The sequence below is a fragment of the Pelodiscus sinensis genome, chromosome 22 (assembly GCF_052426305.1).
Source record: "Pelodiscus sinensis isolate ZL-2025 chromosome 22, ASM5242630v1, whole genome shotgun sequence".
Taxonomy (NCBI): Eukaryota; Metazoa; Chordata; order Testudines; family Trionychidae; genus Pelodiscus; species Pelodiscus sinensis.
The window spans coordinates 13,540,228-13,562,131 of NC_143073.1; the positions used below are offsets into that span (position 1 = coordinate 13,540,228).

Sequence of the window (21,904 nt, forward strand, 5' to 3'; positions counted from 1 at the left end):
TACTTCCCATGATAGCTCATAACCTCTGCACCATTCTTATACCCAGAGGCAGATTAGGGATTTGTGGGGTCCTGGGCCAGACCAAGTGAAGGCCCCTCCTGACTCCTGTCTACATTTCCCATCCACCTCTATCCATCCCAGGATCCTCCTCGCTCTTCCCGCCTGCCTGGTGCTCCTGTCGGAGAGAGGTTTATGTGCAGAGGCTTGTCCCGCTCTGTCTGCCCATCCTGTGCTCCTGCACATAGACTTCCCTCCTTTGCCCGCCCACCCACCTGACACTCCTGCCTGGCAGCCATAGTGGGTCAGGGCATGAGATAATATTTTTTTCCTGGGCTGCTTAATGAGCCAATGTGACCCCTAACCACGTTCACAGTGTCTGTTGCCAGCTTCAGCGTTAGTGGATGCGGGGTGGAGTGTACTTTAACTCTTCGTTTTCAGAAGTTTAATATAGCCCCCACTCCTATGCTGGAAGGGCATGAGGCAGCCTTGAGTAACCTTAACTGCATTTATGTAGTTTATGGGCATTTTATTTTCTTGATTTTGTAATGCACTTTATTTTGCCACTTTAACTGTACTTTTACTATATTTTGCTATTATTTCTGTTAAGGGTATGATTTTTTTTTTCACATGCCTAACCCAGAGGGCGATGTTGGCAGTGCTTTTAAGCTTAGACCAGATAAAAGTTTGCCTTTGGATAAAAGAACTTTGGTATCAGATGGCAAAACTTCTAAAAGAAGCTCATTCAAAAGGCAATAAAAATACACCACATGCTGTGTCCAAAAACTACTACTTGTGGGACTCAAATTCAAATGCATGGGTGTAGTTCAGGTACAATCCCCATAGCATATCCCCTCCTCCAGCCAGCTAATTACTGTGCCGGCAGATTGCTGGATACTCTCTGATTACTAACAGAGCCTCAGTCTTGCTGCATGTCAGCGTTTCCATCTCTTTGATTTGTCAGTTGGACTCCTGCCAATCTGAAATCTACTCCCCCTCCGCCCTGTAGCACTCGTTGTCAGTCAGTGCCATGTCCTAACTGATGTAAATGACAAGTGCCTGAGATCAATTGGGGGAACAATTAAAACCTTAGTTCCAGCTGAGGTGTGACCAAAACGTCACAAGAGTCTGGTGTGTTAGTAAATTGTGGCTTTTGGGAGGGAGTCCTGTATTTCAGAAGTCCCTTGATCAATAAACCCAAATTTCAACCAGTTGCCTTGTCTGGCATGCCAGTAAAGAGTAGCAGATTTCAAGACAATGTGAGCACGCATGTGTACTTCATGGCAATTATAATAATCGTGCCAAACCAACCAAATTCCTTTAAACAGGGTTACTGACCTAGTAGATGGGGGAATCAAAACAATTGTAATAAGGAGTCCTGGGGGTGGGACGACAGTTACATTGTACACCAAACCAGTCACAAAGAGAAATTCTGTTCTCCGTACTGGCTAACCCCCACAGTGCCCTTCCCCCTCGCAGCTGCGGGGCCCTGCACAGCTAGGTGCAACCCACCTGGGCGCCCCCTGGCTGTGCGCCAGCGGTGGTGGCTGGGCAGCACATGCGCTGTGCACCCTCCCATGGATCCTGGGGGCAGGCTCACGCGTGTGCCTGGAGGCGGGCCCGCACACCCCGAGAGGGCAGGCTTGTGCATGCGCTGTGCGCCCAGGGGTGGGCCCACACACCCTGGGAGCAGGCCCACACATGCGCCATAGCCCAGGACGGCACTGCCCGCACGGGGTGCCAAAATGACTCAGGCTGGCCCTATGTATAGATAAGAGGTTATGAAGTATAAGAACTTCTGATCCCAAAGGATAAGCCACATTTCTAGGGCATCTTATAACTTAGAATCTTACCCCTAAACATGTTGTTTTCAATTCTTTAGAATCCAAAATCTAAAGGTTTATTCATGTACAGAAAGGAAGTGGGAGAGTTAACACTGTTAAAGGAATCAAATAGAACAATTGCAAAGTTCTGGGTGCTGGCCTATAGCAGTCATGGAATAAACAGCTGGTTTACGCAAAGTCTCTGGAGTACATCCACATTGGATGGGTCATCAGTCTTTTGTTCTGAGCTTCAGTTTATACCAAAGACCCTCCACGGGTGAGAAGCAGGATTGAAGACAAAATGGAAGGATTTCCAAGGCCTTCTATATATCTTCCCTGCTGTGGAGGGAATTTCATTGTTCTTATTGTGGAAAAGTACAGTTACAAGATGGAATTTGTTCCATGAGCAAGTCACCTGTCCAGGCAAGACTCGGTTCTTTACAGGTTGAAACCATGGCTCCATGCTGGTCTGAACATTCACACACAGTCTTATAAGCTAAGGATTGGCACCTCCTAATGCCCATTGCCAGTCAAGTAGTTCTATTCAGCCTAAAAAGTCCGTTTACAGTGGGCTGGCCAGATCTCCTAGTGATGTCTCCCAGAAGCAAACTTTGGAAATGCAAGTACCTAACCAATACTCATAACTTCAAATACAAAATTGATGCACACACATAAATAATATAAGCATAACTAGTAAACCATGAGCTTTTTCATAAACATCTCACTGGAGACACTTTGTACAAGGTTTGTTGCCAACATATCACAGCAATTGCAATTGATCTCTAAGTTTATATTAGAAGCCAATAACATCACAGTTGTTACAACTTGATTTTGAGAATAGTGATCCAGTGCCACATGACATTTCATAAGGAAGTGAGGAGAATATAGGGTAGATGAAACTATGATATGATGAGTGCACAGCTGTTTGAAAGACAGTACTCAGAGAGTACTTATTAATAGTTAGCCCTCCTATATCAAGGGTGTATCTAAGTAATCTCTAAGAAGTCAGCCCTGGGTTTGGTACTGTTCAATATTTTAACTGATTGCAAGGATAATGGAGTGGAGAATCTACCTATAAAAATTGTGACTGGCTCCAAGCTGGGAAGGTTGTGAGCACTTTGGAATCTAAAATCACTTTGACACACTGGGGATTTGGTCTGAAACTAGATATGGTGAAACTAAGTAAAGGTAAGAGCAAAGTGCTCCACCTAGGAAGGAAGAAATCAAATGCACAATTACAAAATGTGATATACTTGGCTCCGAGTGGCAGCACCGCTGCAAAAGATGTGAGTTGATAGTGGATAACAAAGTGAATATGAGTCTACCCTGTGATTCAGTTGCAAATACAGCTAATGCCATTATTTGGTGGATTACCAGGAGTATCAGATGGAAGAGATGGGTGGTAATTTTCCTGCTCTATTTGGCACAGGAGAGTCTTCAGCTGGAGTACTGTGCCCTGTTCTTAGCATCTTACTATAAGTGTGAAAATATGAGAGTCGGGAAGAAAGCAAGAAAAATAAAAAATGTAGCCAACTTTGCCTCCAGTGAAAGTTTTTTAAAGAAACAGGACAATTTTAGTTTTGAAAAAAGAAAGCTGAAAGTTGAACCAGCTGATGTTCAAAAATGTTATGGTCTCCTATAAAAAGGATGGTGCCAGTGTAGAGTCTTGGCTCAGTCTGCGGGAAATGTAGGTGAAATAGTAGGGGTATGTTTCTAACTAGAAAGGGAGCTAATTACTGAAATAGGGACCCCCATTGTCCTTGGTAACCTATAATAATCTCACTTTCTATATAAAAAATTTTTCTGACGTGACAGAATGGCATCATCAGCATCGACAAGCTCTCTCAGCAAAGCAAAAGCAGCTGGGGGGGGGGGGGGAGGGGAGAGCGTAGCAAGCGGAGGGTGCAGCCCCTCCAGTCTCTATATATAAAAAAAATGTCCTGAGGGACAACAGAATGACATCATCACATTGCTCTGTCTGCTACCTCCTCTGCCCTCAGCTGCCCTGCCTCTTCCGACCCTCTCCCCTTTCTCCCCGGTGCTGCAGGTTGGAAGCTGCCACACACCCTCCCCCCTTGCGGGGGTGGGGGCGGGAGAGCCAGGAGCACAGTGTACCCTCCCCTCTGCGGGTAGGGGGTTAGGAGCCACTTGACCTCCCTCTTCCAGGAGGATAGGGGGGAGCCGCTGGGGAGGGCTGGGAGCCAAAGAGCCTTCCCACACCCCCAGCCCTATCTCTCACACCCCCTCAGCCGAGACCCTGCATCCCCAGCTCCTTCATGTGCCTCCAGCCCACTCACTCATACCCCCCCAACCTGAGACCCTGCACCCTCACTCGCTACCATGCCAAGACCTCCCATCTCCAGCCCCTTCACCATCCTGCTGAGAATCTGTACCCCCAGTCCCTTCACTCACCCCTTCCACTGAGACCCTGAATTCCCAGCCTTCTGCACCCTTCCCCACTCCTGCACCCTCCTCCCTGGCCAGACACCTGCCCCCAGCCTTCTCCTACACCCTCCCCTCCTACTGCACCCTTCCCCCGGCCAGACACTCTTCCCCCCCAACTGCTCCTGCACTCCCCAGCCAGATACCTACCCTCAGAAAGGGGGATTGGTGAGCATAGTGAGCAGGGTGCAGAGCCCACAGTAGGTTGGACAAACACCTGTCAGGGATGGTCTCAGGCTAGCTGGTTACACCAGGGGATGGTATGGGCTGGTCTAGTTGATCTTTCAATGTGTCTTCCAGTGCTACATGTCTAAAATTCTATAATCTTCCCCACATGCTGGGCAATTTCCATGCTCCCTACTATAACACCTGACTCCATCATTCCTCAAAATGTGCTTTTCTGACTTTTAATACCTCTGAGATGCTGCATTCAATGCCATCCTTCCTCCCTCTTCTTCCTTATCACACCAGACACCGCTAGCCCATTCTCAGTGGTCCCAGCTTCCTTCGGTCTTTTTACACTGTCGCTGGGTCTCATTGTGTCAGCAAGAAGCAATTTCAGGGGGGCTTCTCCTCTAGACAGTGTCTTCACTTTCTGGGACATGGTGTTCTACTCCAAGGAGAGTCCCGGTGGGCGCTCCACTGTAGGTGTCTTGGCGCTCCTCTGCTTATAATCAGAACTTTTTAACAGCAGTATCCCTCCTCCCTGGGTGCTGACAGGCATGCATGGCACTGCTCACGCCGGCAGGAGCATTCCGTCAACCATCTCTCACTTCCTTCTCAACAGCTCCAGGCTTGGTCAGAACCCAGCAGCGCTCCATGTGTCCTGGCTTTAGATGGTTTATTTTTAGATAGCTATTAGTGTTACATTTTTCCCTCTAGTTGTTGGTGCCTTCTCCCTTTTCCCTCCAGAAATAACTGTTTTGCCCTGATTTCCCTACTCTTCCCTTAGTTAGCAGTAGAATAATTATGTCAAGCTTTCTAGGCTTTAAGGGATGCCTGACATGCAGGAGGTCCGTCCCAATATCTGATGGACATGCCCAATGCATCCAGTGTGGGTCAGGGGTTTTTGCACAAAAAGGAAACGTCCACACTGCTTGTTTTTGCACAAAAGCCCCTTTCGCAAAAACAGACCAGAAAAGATTATGCAAATGAAGCACAAGAAAAATGCTAATCCATGCTTCATTTGCATTGCCTCTTCCAGCAAAACTCTTAGGCTATGTCTACACTCACGGCTTCTTGCGCAAGAACATCTTGTGCAAGGGTTCTTCTGCAAGAAGTCTTGCACAAGAAAATGTCCACACTCCCATGTGCGAACTCTGCTTTTGCGCAAGAGCATCCATGGCAGTGTGGACGCTCTCTTGCGCAAGAAATCTCCAATGGCCATTTTAGCCATAGGGCTTTTTGTGCAAGAAATCCCTGCTGTGAATCCACATTGCCCTCTTGTGCAAGAGCTCCTGCACAAGAGGGCTTACACCTGTTAAAAAAGAGCGTAGCTCTTGCACAAGAAGCCCTCTCTTACCACACCATACTGTAAATTCCCTTGCGCAAGAGCGGGCGGGCAGTGTGGACACTCTGTGGATTCTTGCGCAAGAACGGCCATACTTGTGCAAGAAGCCACGAGTGTAGACATAGCCCCAGTGTAGACGTAGCCTGAGTGGAAGTGGGGAGGTGCGTGTTGGGGGGAACCCGAGCCCACCCTCAACTCAGGCTTCCAGACCAGGGCACTGTGATAGTAGCTGCTCATGTAAATCCCCAACACCTGCTCTAATACAGCACCTAGATCCCTGGGTTACTTCCCCAGCACCTTCTTCCCCCCGTTTGTCCACCTAGTTGTGCATGCCTGCTCCCAATGGTGCTCTCCTACTTCCTCCCAGTTGCACACACCCTTTAACTGCAGGCAGCTTCTTTTATAGCCAGTCTGAACTGGTTTTCTTAATTATCCATAGGTATCCTAATTGGCCTAGGCTGGCCTGACTCTGCAGCCCTGGTCAATTAGCCCCAGGTGTTCCAGTGCCCCTGACTGCCTCTGCTGGTTCTAAACCACCCCCTCCCTGTTACTCTAGATGCAGGGATCGCCTCAGTCCGAGGATTATATATCTTCCCCTCCACTATTTGTTATAGCCTTCTGCACTGACCTTGTCACAGTATTCCCAACAGAGATGGAGGTAGGTAATCCATCATAAGCAGAGGATTCTGCATCTTTGAGCACCTGAGGAGGTGGTCCTGGGAATTTATTATTTTACAACAAGGTAGGGTTAAAATAAGGGAACATTTTGTATGACAAACATTCCCTGGTTTTCCTTCTCTTCAACAGACTTTCCAATCTCCAGTCCTAATATAGTCTCCCAGCTGGTGCAAGGGGAGAAGTGGTGGGTCCTGGATCTCCAGTGCACCAAGGAAAAAGACACATTGAGAGATGCCCACGCAGGTAAGGACACATTAAAGCAACCCAGAAACCTGCGAGTACCTGAAGAAAACATTTAGGCTTGCCTACAAAGACCTTGTGAGCTCTCCATATTGAGTGTTGTCTCTAGGAGATGTCAGATCCTCAAGCAGATGTCTCTCATGGCTTTCTACCCATCCTGACTGACACCTGGCAGGAGCTCCTTCTTGTCCCTGTCATGGCTCCTTCCCCACTCTGGCATGATAAATGCAGAAGTGGGGGCCAGCAAGAGTACTCCAAAGCCTTATCTATCAGGCTTTGGTATAAAACTTCCCCCAAAATCTTAAAAACCTAGATTTTGGGAATAAAACTTACGCTGCCACCACCCAAATATTGATAAAGAAATCAGGGGAAAGATCATTTGGGAAATCTCACCCCTATTATAAAAATCAGGATACACAAGTAACCAATGCCAGGTTAATAAAAAGAAAAGAGAAGACTTTTATTATTACAACAATATTCCTGTTGTAGGCATAATGACTAGATGGGAAGGTAACAAAATATACTCATGGAGAAACTCCATGGGCCTAGAACTTAGTTACAAGAAAAGCCAAAACATCTTTTAAGCAGTGCCACACATCAGATCCCATACCCAACCCTTAAAACAGTAAAGCCTAGCGAAACTACCTAAACTTTACCCTACTTACAGAAAATGAAGAATGGTGTCTTGGAGTGAGAGAGACATGCTTGTCCCTCTCTGTAGCTGCAGAGAACACACCCAGACAAAAGGAGAAAGGAAAAAACCCAAATTCCTTTGTCCTAGTTTGAAAGTCCCACCTACAAAATCCTACTGGTCACTCCACCTGGCTAGGTGTAGTTAACCCCTTAATCCCCAGGCTGCTGGCTAACCCTGATTATCATGACAGTCCCTCTGAGTGTTGGGATGCGATGTAGAAGCAGACACAGTCCTCTCTTTCTCCCCCTGTTGAGAAGAGTTTGGGGGAATTCACTTCCTGATCATTCCCCCATCTCTCCAACACTTTTGGTTTATTCTCGTCCTTCCCATTCCCATTTCTGAGGTTTTTTTCTCCCTATCCCTGCAGGTGACATGAGGCCAAGTGAGAAGAGGGAGCAGAATTCTCAGCAGGAAGATGCTGAAGGAGTGGAAGCACATAGGAGATTATTGCAAAAATCTAAAGGAAATATGTCCAGCAGTGACAAGCTGGGAATAACCTGTGAGGGCCAGTACAGGCCAGAGGAACAGCAGGGAAATGAGTCAGGGGAGAAAGCTGGTAAATCCACAGCTCAGCAGAGAATTCTCTTGGGAGAGAGAGACTACCCAAGCCCTAAGTGTGGGGAAAACTTCAGGAGCTGCACAGACTTTACTCACCCTGACAGAATCCTCACAAAAGAGAGACCCTATGGATGCTGTGAGTGCGGGAAAACCTTCACTCGGCGCGCGTATCTTATTGGACATCAGAGACTCCACACAGGAGATAGCCCCTTTGAATGCAGTGAGTGCAGGAAAAAATTCACTAGGCGTTCACACCTTATTACACATCAGAGAATCCACACAGGAGAGCGACCCTACAAATGCCATGAGTGTGGGAAAAGCTTTGTTTACAGCCCATCCCTTATTAATCATCAGAGAACTCACACAGGAGAGAGACCCTATGAATGCTCTGAGTGTGGGAAAACCTTCAGTAACAACTCAGTCTTTAGTAAACATCAGTGGATCCACAAAGCAAAGAGACCCTATGAGTGCTGTGAATGCAGGAAACAATTCACTCGGACCTCCGATCTCGTTAGGCACCAGAGGATCCACACAGGAGAGACTACATATGTTAGATAACTGGTAATAGAATAGTTGACTGAACACATGAATTCTTAGCAGTTAGTTGACTTTTTTATAGTCATTGGGGGTGGAGCTGGCAGCCCCCTACCATCCCGCGTTGCTGCCTTAGATACAGAGGCAGCAGCGCAGGGTGGCATTAGGGGGTCTGAGCTCCCCATGAACAGAGGCTGCCGGGGGTGGAAGAGAAGGGGCAGGAGAGGATGCCGTGAAGCAACCTCTGTCTGTGCTGGCCTGCACTGGCGGTGGACAGAGGCTGTCCTTGCAACAGCCCATGTCCGCGGGGAATCCGAGCTTCCCATGGATAGGAGCTGCTCTCAAGGACCAGCCTGCATCTGTGGAAGGCTCAGGCTTGCCACAAGCCTGGGCCCACCGTGGATGGCTGCTTTTGTTTCACTGAGAAAATCTGTTGATGCTGATTATGGGCAGGAGTTGCTACCGCGAAACAGCCTCTGCCTATGGCGAGCTTGGGCCCACCATGGATAGAGACTGCTTCATGGCACCCTCCTCTGCCCCCGTCCTCCCCTCTGATAGAGGCAGCAACATGAGGAGAAGGGGGCAGGAAGCACCACAGAGCTGATGTTGAGAGAAACCCAGCACCAGATGACTAGATTAGCCTAGGCTTATTGTTTAATTGTCTAATCGACTACTTTTTGACATCCCTAGTAGAGACACCCTGTAAATGTTCTGTGAGGGAAGAGCTTCACTCAGAATTTAAGCCTCATTTATCATCAGACAATCTGCAAGGAAAATGAACAACAAAAATCTTGTGTAGGCGTAACAAAGAATTTTTTCCCTGTAGGTATTTTGCTAATTCCCACAGTTACCTGTAAAGTTGTTTCCACCATTGATTTACTGTGTTCCCGCAGCTTACTCATGTGACTTTCCAGGTTTTGCTTTACATGTTACTTTTCTTTAGGGTCTTTCCCATGGTACTTTTCTAAAGTCCTTTGTCCTGCCTATCAAAAATTTCCATCAGTCCCATGTAGGGAAGATAATAATGACCTCAACTAATTACTTCAAGGTAAACGCTACCTGGACCTCTTCTCCACTAGATTGTTCATGGAGTTTGTAAGCTTGAGTTTGCTATTCTGATGTAAATAAACAGTTAAAGACAGTCTGTGCATCATGGACAGACTCATCTTTCTCATTTCCTCAGTAATTTTTGTACCATTTTTCTTTTAAATTAAATTATGTGTAAATATAACAAGGGGGGGGGGATTTCATCTTAACCTCTGTGACACCTGAGGGAGATGAGGTGAGTTGGGGGGATTCTATCTTTCCCGTCATGTCCAGCAATGTTATTTTTGCTATGTCATATGGCAGGGTTGGTCAAAAGGCATTTCATGAACCACATGTGGCTTTTAGAGTTGAAGTGTGGTATGTGAAGCCTCCCATCCCTACATTGTCAACCTCCCAGACTGGGAGGGGACAGAGCTTGAAGTTTCTGTACTGTGGAGGGGAGGTTAGGGTAGGGGTGGGCAATAATTGTTTGGGGGGGGAGTGTTCCAAGATTTTGGTAAGTGGTTCAAGGTTGCACTTTTCTTTGGAGCGGGTATGCAGTCTGGGATTGAGGTTGGGTGCAGAAGAGAACTTGGGGTATGGAATTTGGGTGTAAGAGGGACTGTGAGGTTAGAGAGGGAGTTTGGATTAAAGAGGGGGTAGGGACCTGGGGAAGGGGATTAGGGTCCAAGAGGGGATATGAGTGCAGGAGATGATTCTGGCCTGGGGAAGGGGTACAGAGGGTTTGGGTTATGACCTGGCTGGCAAGTGGGTTGCAGCAGGGTGTGCAATCCTATAGGCCAGATGCTCTGTCCCTGGCTGCGCACCAGACCTGGCTTTTCAGGAAGCATGCCAACTGTTTGGGGAAGGGGAGGAACAGCATGTGCCACAGGATCCCCAAGTACTGGCCAAGCTGTTCCTGTCCCTGTCCCCTGGCCAGAACCCTAAAACAGCACCCTCTCTCTCCCTCTGCCCAGATCCCCATGAGTACCCTGCCCAGGGCCCCACCAGCACCCTGCCCTCACCAGCACACTGCCTCCTGCCCCCACCAACACCCTGCCCACTGTCCTGTCCCTCACCAGCACCCTGCCCCCTGGCCAAATCCCCACCAGCACCTTGACCCTGCCCCCTAGCCAGTCCCCCACCAAGACCCTGACCCTGCCTCGTGGCCAGTCACCATCCAGCACCCTGCTCCTACTCCCTGGTCAGACACCCACCAGCACTTTGTCCCTGCCCAAACCCCCACCAGGCCCCTACCCCTGCCTTGTGGCCAGACACCCACCAGCACCCTGCATCTGCCCCCTGTCCAGACATACACCAACACCTTGCACCTGACCCCTCCCTCCTGGACAGACACCTACCCCCAGCTTGCTACCGGTACCCTATTTTCCACCTCGATTCTATACCCCTATCCCTATCCCACTCACTGGCAGCCCTGTCCCACACATTTTTGGCCTCATTTTTGGCCTCACCTCAGAGTGTGGAGGGGCCCACAAATTCCACTAATCCTGGAACCCCAGAAGAGTTAATCTGGCCTGAGGCCTTGAAACTCAGTCCTACCTACCCTCCCCACACATAAGGCTGGAGTGCCAGGGGAGCGAGATGTCTGAGCTGGGACCACATCAGTGAGGCGTGGAAGGTTTTGGAGGGGTTGTTTTTTTGCAACTCACTTGTGTGGTCCTATCACCTACCCCACCCACCCCGTGGACTGTGTGTGATGAGGTCACCCTCCTACACGACAGCAGGGCCCCGTCCCGAGTTTAATCTTGGCTCCCGTGTGTTGGGGGGTAGGCATGAAAAACCACTGTGCATCTCTCTCTTTCATTGATAAAGGGTGTGAACTTATGAGCTTTCTGAGTGTAACATTTTATACAGAGTAAGAGGGATTTATTTGGGGTTTTGGTCTCCTTTGAAGGTTATGTTCCTGAATGCTGTCAGGCCCTCCCAGAGCTGAGTTGGTTCAGTTTCTGTGTTGCTCTGCAGAGAGGCTGTTACCCCAACTCTGTGCCTTGGCTGGGGGAGACCAGAGCATCTGGCCTATAGGGTTGCCAGATAGTTTCACAAAAAATACCAAACATGGTAGGGAAAAAAATGGTTGAGCAACTCCCCCCCCCCCCCACACACATAAAAACCCACACACAAAAAAGAGTTGCGGTTCCTTTATTTCCCCGTCCCCCCAACCCCACTCCCACCAGACACAGCAGGGGAAGAATGTCCCACGCAGCCTTCAGTCCAAGAAAAACAGAAAATGCCGGACATTTTCCATGGCTGGTATTTTCTGGTTTTTTTTTTTACCAGACAGGAGCCGCAAATACCGGACTGTCTGGGCCAATACCGGACACCTGGCAACCCTACTGACCTAGCAGGACAGGGTGGTGGGATGCCCCAGAGGGCAGGTAAGTGGGTTCAGTGGCATGACCAGCACAATGAGTGTCAGCTCCAAGGGGCCTCTGTGACTGAACCCATCATTATTGGATTATGTCCACTGCTTTCCCCATATAGGTAGCAGGTTTAAAACAAACAAATGGAAGTTCTTCTTCACACACCATACAGTGAACCTGTGGAACTCCTTGCCAGAGGATGTTGTGAAGGCCAAGACTTTAACAGAGTTAAAAAAAAAAGCTAAATAAATTCATGGAGGACAAGTCCATCAATGGCTAATTAGCCAGGATGGGTAGGAATGGTGTCCCTAGCCACTGTTTGTTAGAGGTTGGGAATGGGCAACAGGGGTGGGATCAGTTAATGATACTTGTTCTGTTCATTCCCTCTGGGGGCACGTATAGAATTGGCCACTGTTGGAAAACAGGATAGTAGGCTAGATGGACCTTTGATCTTACCCACTATGGCTGTTCTTATATCTACACTATAGCTGGATTGGTGCTCTAGAGATGGATGCAGCAGGGGTTTATTTAGTGGGTCTAGTGGAGACTTGCCAGATTGACTGCAGGTTGTTCTCCAGTTGTATCTGATACTCCACCATGAATGAGAAAAGTCAGGTAAGTTGACAGGAGAGTGATGATGTGGTGTTGTCCAGTTCCTTATATGGAGTCAATGTACACCCTGCAGTAAGTCAACCTAAGCCACATTGATTCCAGTCTTTTGCAGATAGCTTGTTGACCTGAAAGAGGAATGACTCCAGCCTCAACTTTGATCTTTATGGTTGATGATTCCAGCTTAACCCCACTTTATGTTGTGTTTCCTGAGGTCTCAGAGCAAATCAGGTGCCAAGTTAATGCTGGGTACAGCTAATATGGCCCAATGCAGTTGGAATGAGGCAGACTCCAAGCTAATGAGAGTTTGGAAAAAACTAGTTGTGAGGACGGTTTCACAGCTTGGCCTGAAGGTTACACAGTTAGGCTGTGTCTAGACTACACCCCTTTTGCGGAAAAGGGATGCAGATTAGCCACAGCGCAATTGCAAATGAAGCGGGGATTTAAATCTCCCGTGCTTCATTTGCATGAACATGGCTGCTGCTTTTTTCCAGCTCAGGATCTTTCGGAAAATAAAGCCTTTTCCGGAAGATCCTTTATTCCTGATTTTAAGAAGAATAAGGGATCTTTCGGAAAAGGCTTTATTTTCCGAAAGATCCCCGTCTAGACTGGCACTTTTTGCCGGCAAAACCCTGAGCCGGAAAAAAGCGGCAGGCATGTTCATGCAAATGAAGCGGGGAAGATTTAAATCCCTGCTTCATTTGCAATTGCGCTGTGACTAATCTGCATCCCTTTTCCTCAAAAGGGGTGCAGTCTAGACACAACCTTACTCTTTAACTGTTGAGTTTGTAAGCAAAGGGAAAATCAAAACAATAGATCAAATAATCCAAGTATTTCTCTGTTCCCCCTTTACAGGTATCAGGTTTTTGACCTGTGACAGGATCTATCACCTGAGGAAGTAGGTGTCTCATTTTCCTTTATAAGTGACATACAACAGGATGAGGAGGAAAAAGTGTGTTCCAAAGAGGTAAATAATGTATTAGGGTCTAATCACATAAATTGGGATATAGGGGAAAACAAACAAATACCAGATCAAACAAAACCCAACAATAATGACTGCAACAAAGCTTGAACCTTAGGCCCAATATACCCCTCCCTGACAGAAGAATCAACAAAATCCCCAATATACATATACCTATCCTACTCATTCAGATGCCTTCTATAGAGAGGTCAGATGGTAGTGTATGGTGAGACCTTCTGCCCTCGGGCCACGGTAGCTGTTGGGGAGGAACACTGGGCCTCAGCTGCGAGATGATAGCCGCTGCCACAGAGTCTAGAGCTGTGGAGGATGGATGGTCAGAAACTTCAGCTAGCAGGGAAGTGATGGTATCGGGGCTGATGTCACAGGGCTCTTCAAGCCTCAATCCTGGAGACAGCACAAAACCCTGACCACACATGACTGCCTCCTGAACGGACAGTCCTGTGATGTCACCTGCCCAGTTCCTTATATAGAGTCAGTGGTATTAGAATTCTGAGGCAACGTCAGTTACAAGTCAGTTGGTTCGAACCAGCTTTTCACACCATGCCTTTGATGTTCTAATTTCTTGCCTTTAAAAAAAATTGAGGCCTGTGGTAAACCATTTTGATTACTCAGCTCCATATAGTACAAACATCATAATTAATAGCCATGGGGGAATAAAGGTAAACAACACAAACCCATGTAGGAATGATCAATAATAAACATATGAAACCTCTAACAAGTCTTAGCTACCATAAAAATGAGCATGTATTAGCATTACAATGCCATTGTTAGAAATAAGAGTGTGGACATCTCATGAGAGATGTCATACCTTTCCTTTGTAAACAAGCTGGAACTCAGTTAACCTTGTAGTCTCCCTGGGTGAGGGTAAAATTAGTCTCCTTAAATAGTTTTCCTCTGAACAGAAATTGACTTATCAAAATAAATTCAATTTGAAATAGAAATAATTAAAGTTAATGCTGTGTCGGTAGTTCCATGTACATTATTTCTCTCGCCAATTCCCCACCCTAATCTTACTGAGGAGTAACAGTTAATTCGAACTAAGAACTTAGTTCAAATTAACGTTTCACTGCTGCGTGTAGCCACGCGGCAGTGAGTTCGGGCTAGTGAAATTTCAAAATGGCGAGCGGACAGGAACATGCAAATAAAGCCCGGGATATTTAAATCCCGGGCTTCATTTGCAACTCTGGTCACCTTATTTGCCTACCTAGCTCGAATTAATGAGTTAGTTAGACATACCCATACTCTTTAACCAACAACTTCTCATTTAATTTCATTTACACTAGTAATAATAGTATAGCCAAAGATTACAAACATCTTACCTGATCTATTTTTTCCCATTTCCATTAAGTGTGTAAAGTTGTAGTTTACCTCTATACAGGTGACTTCTATGAGTCCCCTTATCTCTGAGTTTTCTGCAGTAAGAGTTGATGAAAGGGGTCTGACACTATGTACCTTGAGAAAAAAGAACTAGTGCTGTAGTATTCTGGAATAGTAGGAAGTAAAGGAGAAGTGATACAAATACATAAAACAAGAGAAAAATGAAGGACTTGTCTATACTACAGAATTAAGTCATTTAAATCAACATATAGCTACCACAATAATTAAAGCAGTAGTTCGCATCCACACTGTGTTCCTTTGGTCACTGGTGCACATCCTTACCAAGGGCATGTCTACCGACTGAAACGAGACATTGTGGGCTGTCAGTACTATGGTGGGGCAGGGTCCCCCAACTGTGATTCATATTCATTCCCTCATTGGCTTCCATCGCTTGCATAGCATGAAAGTTCTGTTTGCCCAACCAAGGCAGACAGATGGATCTGCAGGGAAGGAGTCTTCTCTGAAGGCATCAGTTGTTTCTTTCTTTAGCTTATGACCCTTTGGATCCAAATGGTAAAGGACAATTGTTTTCAGTTTAACAATGGCTTTCTTAGGGACTGTAGTGAATGCAACTGAACTAGGCACTGGTGCTCTCATTTGAGTTTAGCAGGATGTTAGTTTTCCACAGATTCTTTCTGAGGAGTAGAGGGGGACCAGCACTGTGGTCCCCCTTCTACCTAAGTGCTTGACCTTGGTCAGGGTAAATTTACATTTCTTTGGAAAAAAAATATTTTTCCACACAACCCAAAATATCAGCCGTGTTAGTGAGGAACAACTTCCCCAAACATGCTCAATTCATTTCTTGAATTTGCTGGCCCAGATCTAAGTTAGAGACCAGACACAGGCCTGGATCAGACTCTCTGGTAGCTAGCAGAGGTGGGGTTTCTTTTTAAAAACTGTTTGTTTTGTTTTGCCACTATCACATTTAACACTGATTTCATTTTGGACACATTTACAAAAGCAACAAAGGGTGAGTTCAACAAAACCGCCACTTCCATTTTCTCCACATCTGCATCGTTTGGGACAGCATTTCCCAGATCACAGAGTAGCTAGGACAGAGGTGGGCAGTAATTTTTGTAGGGGGACCACGTGATTAATGTTGATAGTGGCCGCAGGCAAATCCCAGAAGGGGCAGGGCTTCAGCTGGAAGGGGAATTTCCCTCTAGGTGCTGTGTGCAGTGGGGGAGGAGACTTTGTGCACTCCCCCATGGGGAGAAGCCATTTTGAACAGCTGGTGGTTCCCACTGCTCTGCCCCTGGGTCTCAATTGGCCTGGGGACAGGAGCACAGCAGGACAGGCCACAGGCTGGATGAAATAGCTTGACAGGCTGGATCTTGCCCATCCCTGAGCTAGCTCTCTTCAGGAGTACCTTCTTGTAGGGCCTGGATCATAAGAAGCCAACAGACTTGCATCTTCCTAGTTCCAACTCACTTATTGCAGAATTCTCCCAGATTATCTGAAACAATACTGACCTAAGGCACCGAAAAACACTGTAGTTGTACTCAGTTACTTCAGTTGATTGCACAGTGTAGGGTATCCTCTAGTTCACCATTTCTGAATGAACAGTACTACTTCCATGGTAACGTGTCAAATAGCATGGAGTATTATCTCTTGTTGACTGAACTGCATTTGAACTTCCTCCATATCCTCACTGAGAGGTGAAGGGAAAGCAAAAATAAATAAATAAATGACTTTTTAAAAAGATCATTTGTTTCAAAGTCCCCAATAAATCTAAGCTAAATTCTGTCAAGCAAGATTAGCATCCAGTTATGTGACCAATAGCTCTCAGGAAAAGGAAAAAAACTCACATCACAGAGCGGTAATAAGATACTTTCAGTCACATATAAAATGAAATTCCAAAACAACAAACATCTGGGCTACGTCTAGACTGGCATGATTTTCCACAAATGCTTTTAACGGGAAAGTTTTTCCATTAAAAGCATTTGCAGAAAAGAGCATCTAGATTGGCATGGACACTTTTCCGGAAAAGCACTTTTTGCAGAAAAGCGTCCGTGCCAATCTAGACGCAGTTTTGTGCAAGAAAGTCCCGATCGCCATTTTCACGATTGGGGCTTTTTTGCGCAAAACAATACCGTGTTGTCTACATTGGCCCTCTTGCGCAAAAGCATTTGTGCAAGAGGGGCATAGCATTTCCACAAGAACACTGACAATCTTACATGTGATCATCAGTGTTCTTGCGGAAAGTCAAACGGCCAGTGTAGACAGCTGGCAAGTTTTTCCGCAAAAGCAGAAACTTGCCAGTCTAGACGCAGCCTTGATGACTCAATTGGGTTAAGAGATTTTCCATCATGATCTCCTCTGATCCATTCAAACTTGCTTTACTCAGCGCTGTTTCATTATTACTGAGTAGTGTTATTTACAAAAGTTTTAGCATTATCACAATGGGAAAAAAGCAGCCAACCTTCCACCCTACAAGCAATCCCATGCCAATAGATGGAAACTGGGACCTGAACTCCAAATGACCACACTTTGTTTGGGATCCATTTGAATTCTTCTTCCATTCACTAACATGTTCACTTCCAACCATCATCTGAGGCTCAAAGGCACCAAAGAGAGATTCTAAATCACAGAGAACTGAGCACACTGCATCATGAAATACTCTGGGAGATGGAGGAGAACAATGTGAAGAAGATAACTCTACACTTCTGCTACCCCATCTGGTCTCACAGAGGCTGAAATGACACCTCCTCTCCTGCTCTTTGATATATTTACATATATTTTAAATGAGAAAAATGGTACCAAAAACAGCAGCTTTGCAGCACTTGCCAATTTGAAAACAAGGAGTGGGACAGTCTATTCCCAAAGGGCGAATTTGGTGACACTAATAATAGCTTTTCAGTGAGAGGGACAGTATAAGTGTGGTGCCCCAGGTTGGTTTACACCAGGACAAGAAGGGGCAAGGTGAGATGTTGAGGAAACGGACTACATAATCCTAACCACTACACATGGGCTACATCTTTACAGCAAGAGTAGTTCTGTGTTAACATGAGGATAGCTAACTCCATGGAACAGCCTAGAGAAGAAATGACCCTAGTAGATTTTTGCCTTGATATAGCTAGTGGAGGTGACCCATATCTTTCCCACCTGGTGCTGATTGACATTCTTGGCACGTATTGCCATGACTCATAGGTCAAATGAGTTGATAAAAAAATCCACAGGATTAATCCTTCAAAAGGGAAAGCTGCAAAGGGCAAAAATGGGCAACTCTCTTGAAGTGCCTGAGCCCATAGTGACACAATCAATGCAAACAGCCTCAAAAGTCACTACATGGGAATTAACAAACTTTTTTTTCCTTAATATTTTTGCTATGATTTTTATTGCCCTTGTGGATCTTCTGATGTGCAACAAGGTTTGAGTTCTCAATGAAGCTTTTCCCACACTCCGTACATATATAGGGTCTCTCGCCTGTATGGATCCGCTCATGCCTGATAAGGTGTGAGCTGTCAGTGAAGCTTTTTCTGCACTCACAGCATTTGTAGGGTCTCTCTCCTGTGTGGGTTCTTTGATGTCTAATAAGGGCTGAGCTCTGAGTGAATGTTTTCCCACACTCACAACATTCATAGGGTCTCTCTCCTATATGGACCCTCTCATGTCTAATAAGGGAGGAACTGTCAATGAAGCTTTTCCCACATTCACAGCATTCATATGGTTTTTCTCTTGTGTGGATCCTCTGATGCTTAATAAGGGCTGAGCTGTCACTGAACCTTTTTTGACATTCTGAGCATTGGTAGGGTCTTTCTCCTGTGTGAATTCTCTGATGTCTAACAAGGGCAGAGCTCTGGGTGAAGTTTTTCCCACACTCACAGCATGCATAGGGTCTCTCTCCCGTGTGGAGTCTCTGGTGCCTAACAAGGTGTGAGCTCTGGGTGAAGCTTTTTCCACACACACAGCATTCATAGAGTTTTTCTCCCTTGTGGACCCTCTCATGTATAATAAGAGTTGAGCTGTCAGTAAAGGTTTTCCCACACTTGCAGCATGCATAGGGTCTCTCTCCTGTGTGCATTCTCTGATGTGTAATAAGGGCTGAGTGGTAACTGAAGTTTTTTCCACACTCAGGGCATATGTTGTTTCTGTATCCCATGGGCATTCTCTGTTGGACTGTGGTTTCTTGGAGGTCTTTGGATTTATCCACTTTCTGCCTTTGCTGGTTTCCCTGCTGCCTTTCTGGCCTGTACTGACTCTTGCAGGTACTCTCTGGCTCACAACTCCTGGGCACATTCACATTAGATCTTTGTGATAATGCCCTGGGTGTTTTCACTCGATCAGCATCTTCCTGGTGAGGATTCTGCTCTGTATTCTCATTCACCATCCCAGCACCTGCTGGGACAGAAGGAGAATCATCAGAAACTGAAACTGGAAAGAGAAGAGCAAATCAAAGTAAGTGTGGGAGACACAGAAAAATCAGGAAAGGAATTCCCTAAAAACTTCCTTATAGAAGAAAGCAGAAGGGGATACATTCTGCTGCCACATTCTATCCAAAGGAAGAGAGGTGAGGAAGGGACCTGAGGGACAGGAAGCTGTGACTGAAATCTTCAATGAAGATTCAGCGCTTGCATGGAACAAATGCTGAGACAGATTGCTCACAAGGTCTGCAGAGAATTCCACTCCTTTCCTTCAGGTATTGGCAGATTCTGAGTTGGTTTAATGTTTCCTCACCTGTGGGGATGCCTCTCAGGATTTCTCTTTCCACTAAACTCTGGAGATCTGGAACCCATGGCTCTTCCCCTCGTTCCAGCTGGGAGATCACATCAGGTTTTGAAACTAGAATCCCTGCTCAAGGGAAAGATAACAAATGAGATTGGGTGAATTCATGAGACGACTGTCACGAAGTTTAAACTCAGCTCATTTGAAAGCAGTAAAATCCTGAGCCTGGCTCCAAGGTGCTCAAAGGTGCAGGACACTCTGCTTATGGGGGATTTAACTTTCCCTAACACTGCTGTAACCGCACATAGCCAGGCCATTTTTCCAAAAAAACTGCAATTATGTCCACACTGCAATCGTGTTCTTTCAAAAGAAAATTGAAAGAACAGAGGAGTTTTTCTGACACTGGTAAACCTCTTTATATGAGGAAGAAGCCTTTTCCAAAAGAGCTCTTTTGGAAAAAGTGACCGTGGACGGGGAAGAGGGAGTTCTTTTGCAAGAAGAGGAAAGAGGAAAAAGCACAGGTGCCCTGGTGGCCATTCTGCCCATAGTAATCACAGCTTACATGCGAAATAGCGTCCATTCAGTCTGGACGCTATCTTTCGAAAAAGCAGATTGCTTTTTCAATGCACTTTAGCAGTGTGGATGCTCTCTTTTGCAAGAAGTTTTTTTGGAAGATGTCTCCCAGAAAAGCTTCTTCCAAAAGAAGCCTTCAGTCTAGACACAGCCCCAGAGATATATCCATTTTTCCTCTTTGCTGCCCGACCCTCTGGACTGTGGATTTACAACTAAAGGGGGCATTTTGAACAATGGAATGAGGACCTGCCAACCTTTTGAAAATTACCACAGACACTTTACAAGCCAGCAGCCTATTCCATCACAGCTACAAACCTGATACAAGGACATTGCAATTATTTGTATGTATATGATCTATTAACTTCTTATTCTTTCTATTATTATTAAATGCTTAGTTTTTAGTTACTAAAAGATTGATATAAGCATGATTATTGGGTAAGATCTCAGTTATATATTGACCTGGCTAAATGGCTGATTTCTTGAGATTAGAAGGACCCTATATTTGATAAAATAGGTTTTCAGTAACCACTCTCAGGGTATGTCTACACTACAGAGTTAGTTCGAACTAACGGATGTTAGTTCGAACTAACTTTCATAGGCGCTACACTAGCGCTCCGCTAGTTCGAACTTAATTCGAACTAGCGGAGCGCTTAGTTCGAACTAGGAAAACCTCATTTTACGAGGATTAAGCCTAGTTCGAACTAGCTAGTTCGAATTAAGGGATGTGTAGGCCAGAACTAGTGGGAGGCTAACCCTCCCCAGGTTTCCCTGGTGGCCACTCTGGCCAACACCAGGGAAACTCTATTGCCCCCCTCCCGGCCCTGGAGCCCTTAAAGGGGCACGGGCTGGCTACGGTGCCCGTGCCAGGTACAAGCCTGCCAGCACCCAGCCAGCAGACCCTGCACCTCGCACGGCTTGAGCCAGCCACCCGATGCCCCCCAGCCCTCCCCCTCTTCCCGGGACCAGGCTGGCGGCTCCTGGGAGCTTGCCCGGGACCGCAAGAGGCGGGCACCCGCCTGGTCTAGTGCGGACATCGTGGACCTCGTCCACAATCTCCGCACTAGGCACAGGAAAGTGGCCGGCTTGGGCAGGAGAGCTGCCAGCCTGGCCACCCAGGAGCAGGTGTGCATGAAAATCAAGGGGGTCCACTGAGACCCCCGACTCTGAGCCCTGAGCTTACAATGGCCGTACTGGGTCAGACCAAAGGTCCATCTAGCCCAGTAGCCTGTCTGCCGACAGCGGCCAACCCTAGGGACCTTGGAGGGGATGGACTGAAGACAGTGACCAAGCCAATTGTCTCGTGCCATCCCTCTCCAGCCTTCCACAAACCTTGGGCAGGGACACTACTCCTACCCCATGGCTAATACCACTCCATGGACCCAACCTCCATGACTTGATCTCACTTCTCTTTAAACTCTGTTCTAGTTCTAGCCTTCACAGCCTCCTGCAGCAAGGAGTTCCACAGGTTGACTCTTTGCTTTGTGAAGAAGAACTTTCTGTTACTAGTTTGAAGCCTGCTACCCATTCCTTTCCTTTGGTGTCCTCTAGTCCTTCTTTATGGGAACTAATGAAGAACTTTTCTGTATGCACCCTCTCCACCCAACTCCTGCTTTTAGAGACCTCTATCCTGTCCCCCCTCCGTCTCCTCTTTTCTAAGCTGAAAAGTCCCAGTCTCTTTAGCCTCTCTTCATATGGGACCTGTTCCCAACCCCTGATCATTGTAGTTGCCCTCCCCTCTCCCACCCTCTCTCTTCCCCTCTCCCACCTCCTTTTCCCAGTCTCCCCCAGTTTTGTTCAATAAAGACAGATTCCATT

General features: G+C 46.6%; 2 protein-coding genes across 6 annotated transcripts in view; one reads left to right on the plus strand and one right to left on the minus strand.

The window, feature by feature from the left end:
- The window catches only part of LOC102444983 (uncharacterized), a 66,789-nt gene extending 58,198 nt beyond the window's left edge, over nt 1–8,591 (plus strand). The window contains exons 17-18 of the mRNA XM_089772714.1: nt 6,580–6,693; nt 7,752–8,591. Of these exons, the coding sequence (XP_089628840.1) occupies nt 6,580–6,693; nt 7,752–8,500 (863 nt within the window). The 3' untranslated portion in view covers nt 8,501–8,591. The remainder of the gene's footprint in view (nt 1–6,579; nt 6,694–7,751) is intronic.
- Nucleotides 1–21,904, minus strand: part of LOC102463552 (uncharacterized) — a 587,148-nt gene that overhangs the window by 545,684 nt on the left and 19,560 nt on the right. For 4 of the 5 annotated variants that reach the window (XM_089772484.1, XM_075907180.2, XM_089772483.1 and 1 more), the window contains 2 exons: nt 19,529–19,642; nt 17,799–19,192 (listed from right to left, as the gene is read on the minus strand). In XM_089772484.1, the coding sequence (XP_089628610.1) occupies nt 18,147–19,192; nt 19,529–19,642 (1,160 nt within the window). In that variant the 3' untranslated portion in view covers nt 17,799–18,146. The remainder of the gene's footprint in view (nt 1–17,798; nt 19,193–19,528; nt 19,643–21,904) is intronic. The other variant, XM_075907181.2, reaches the window with a different exon arrangement.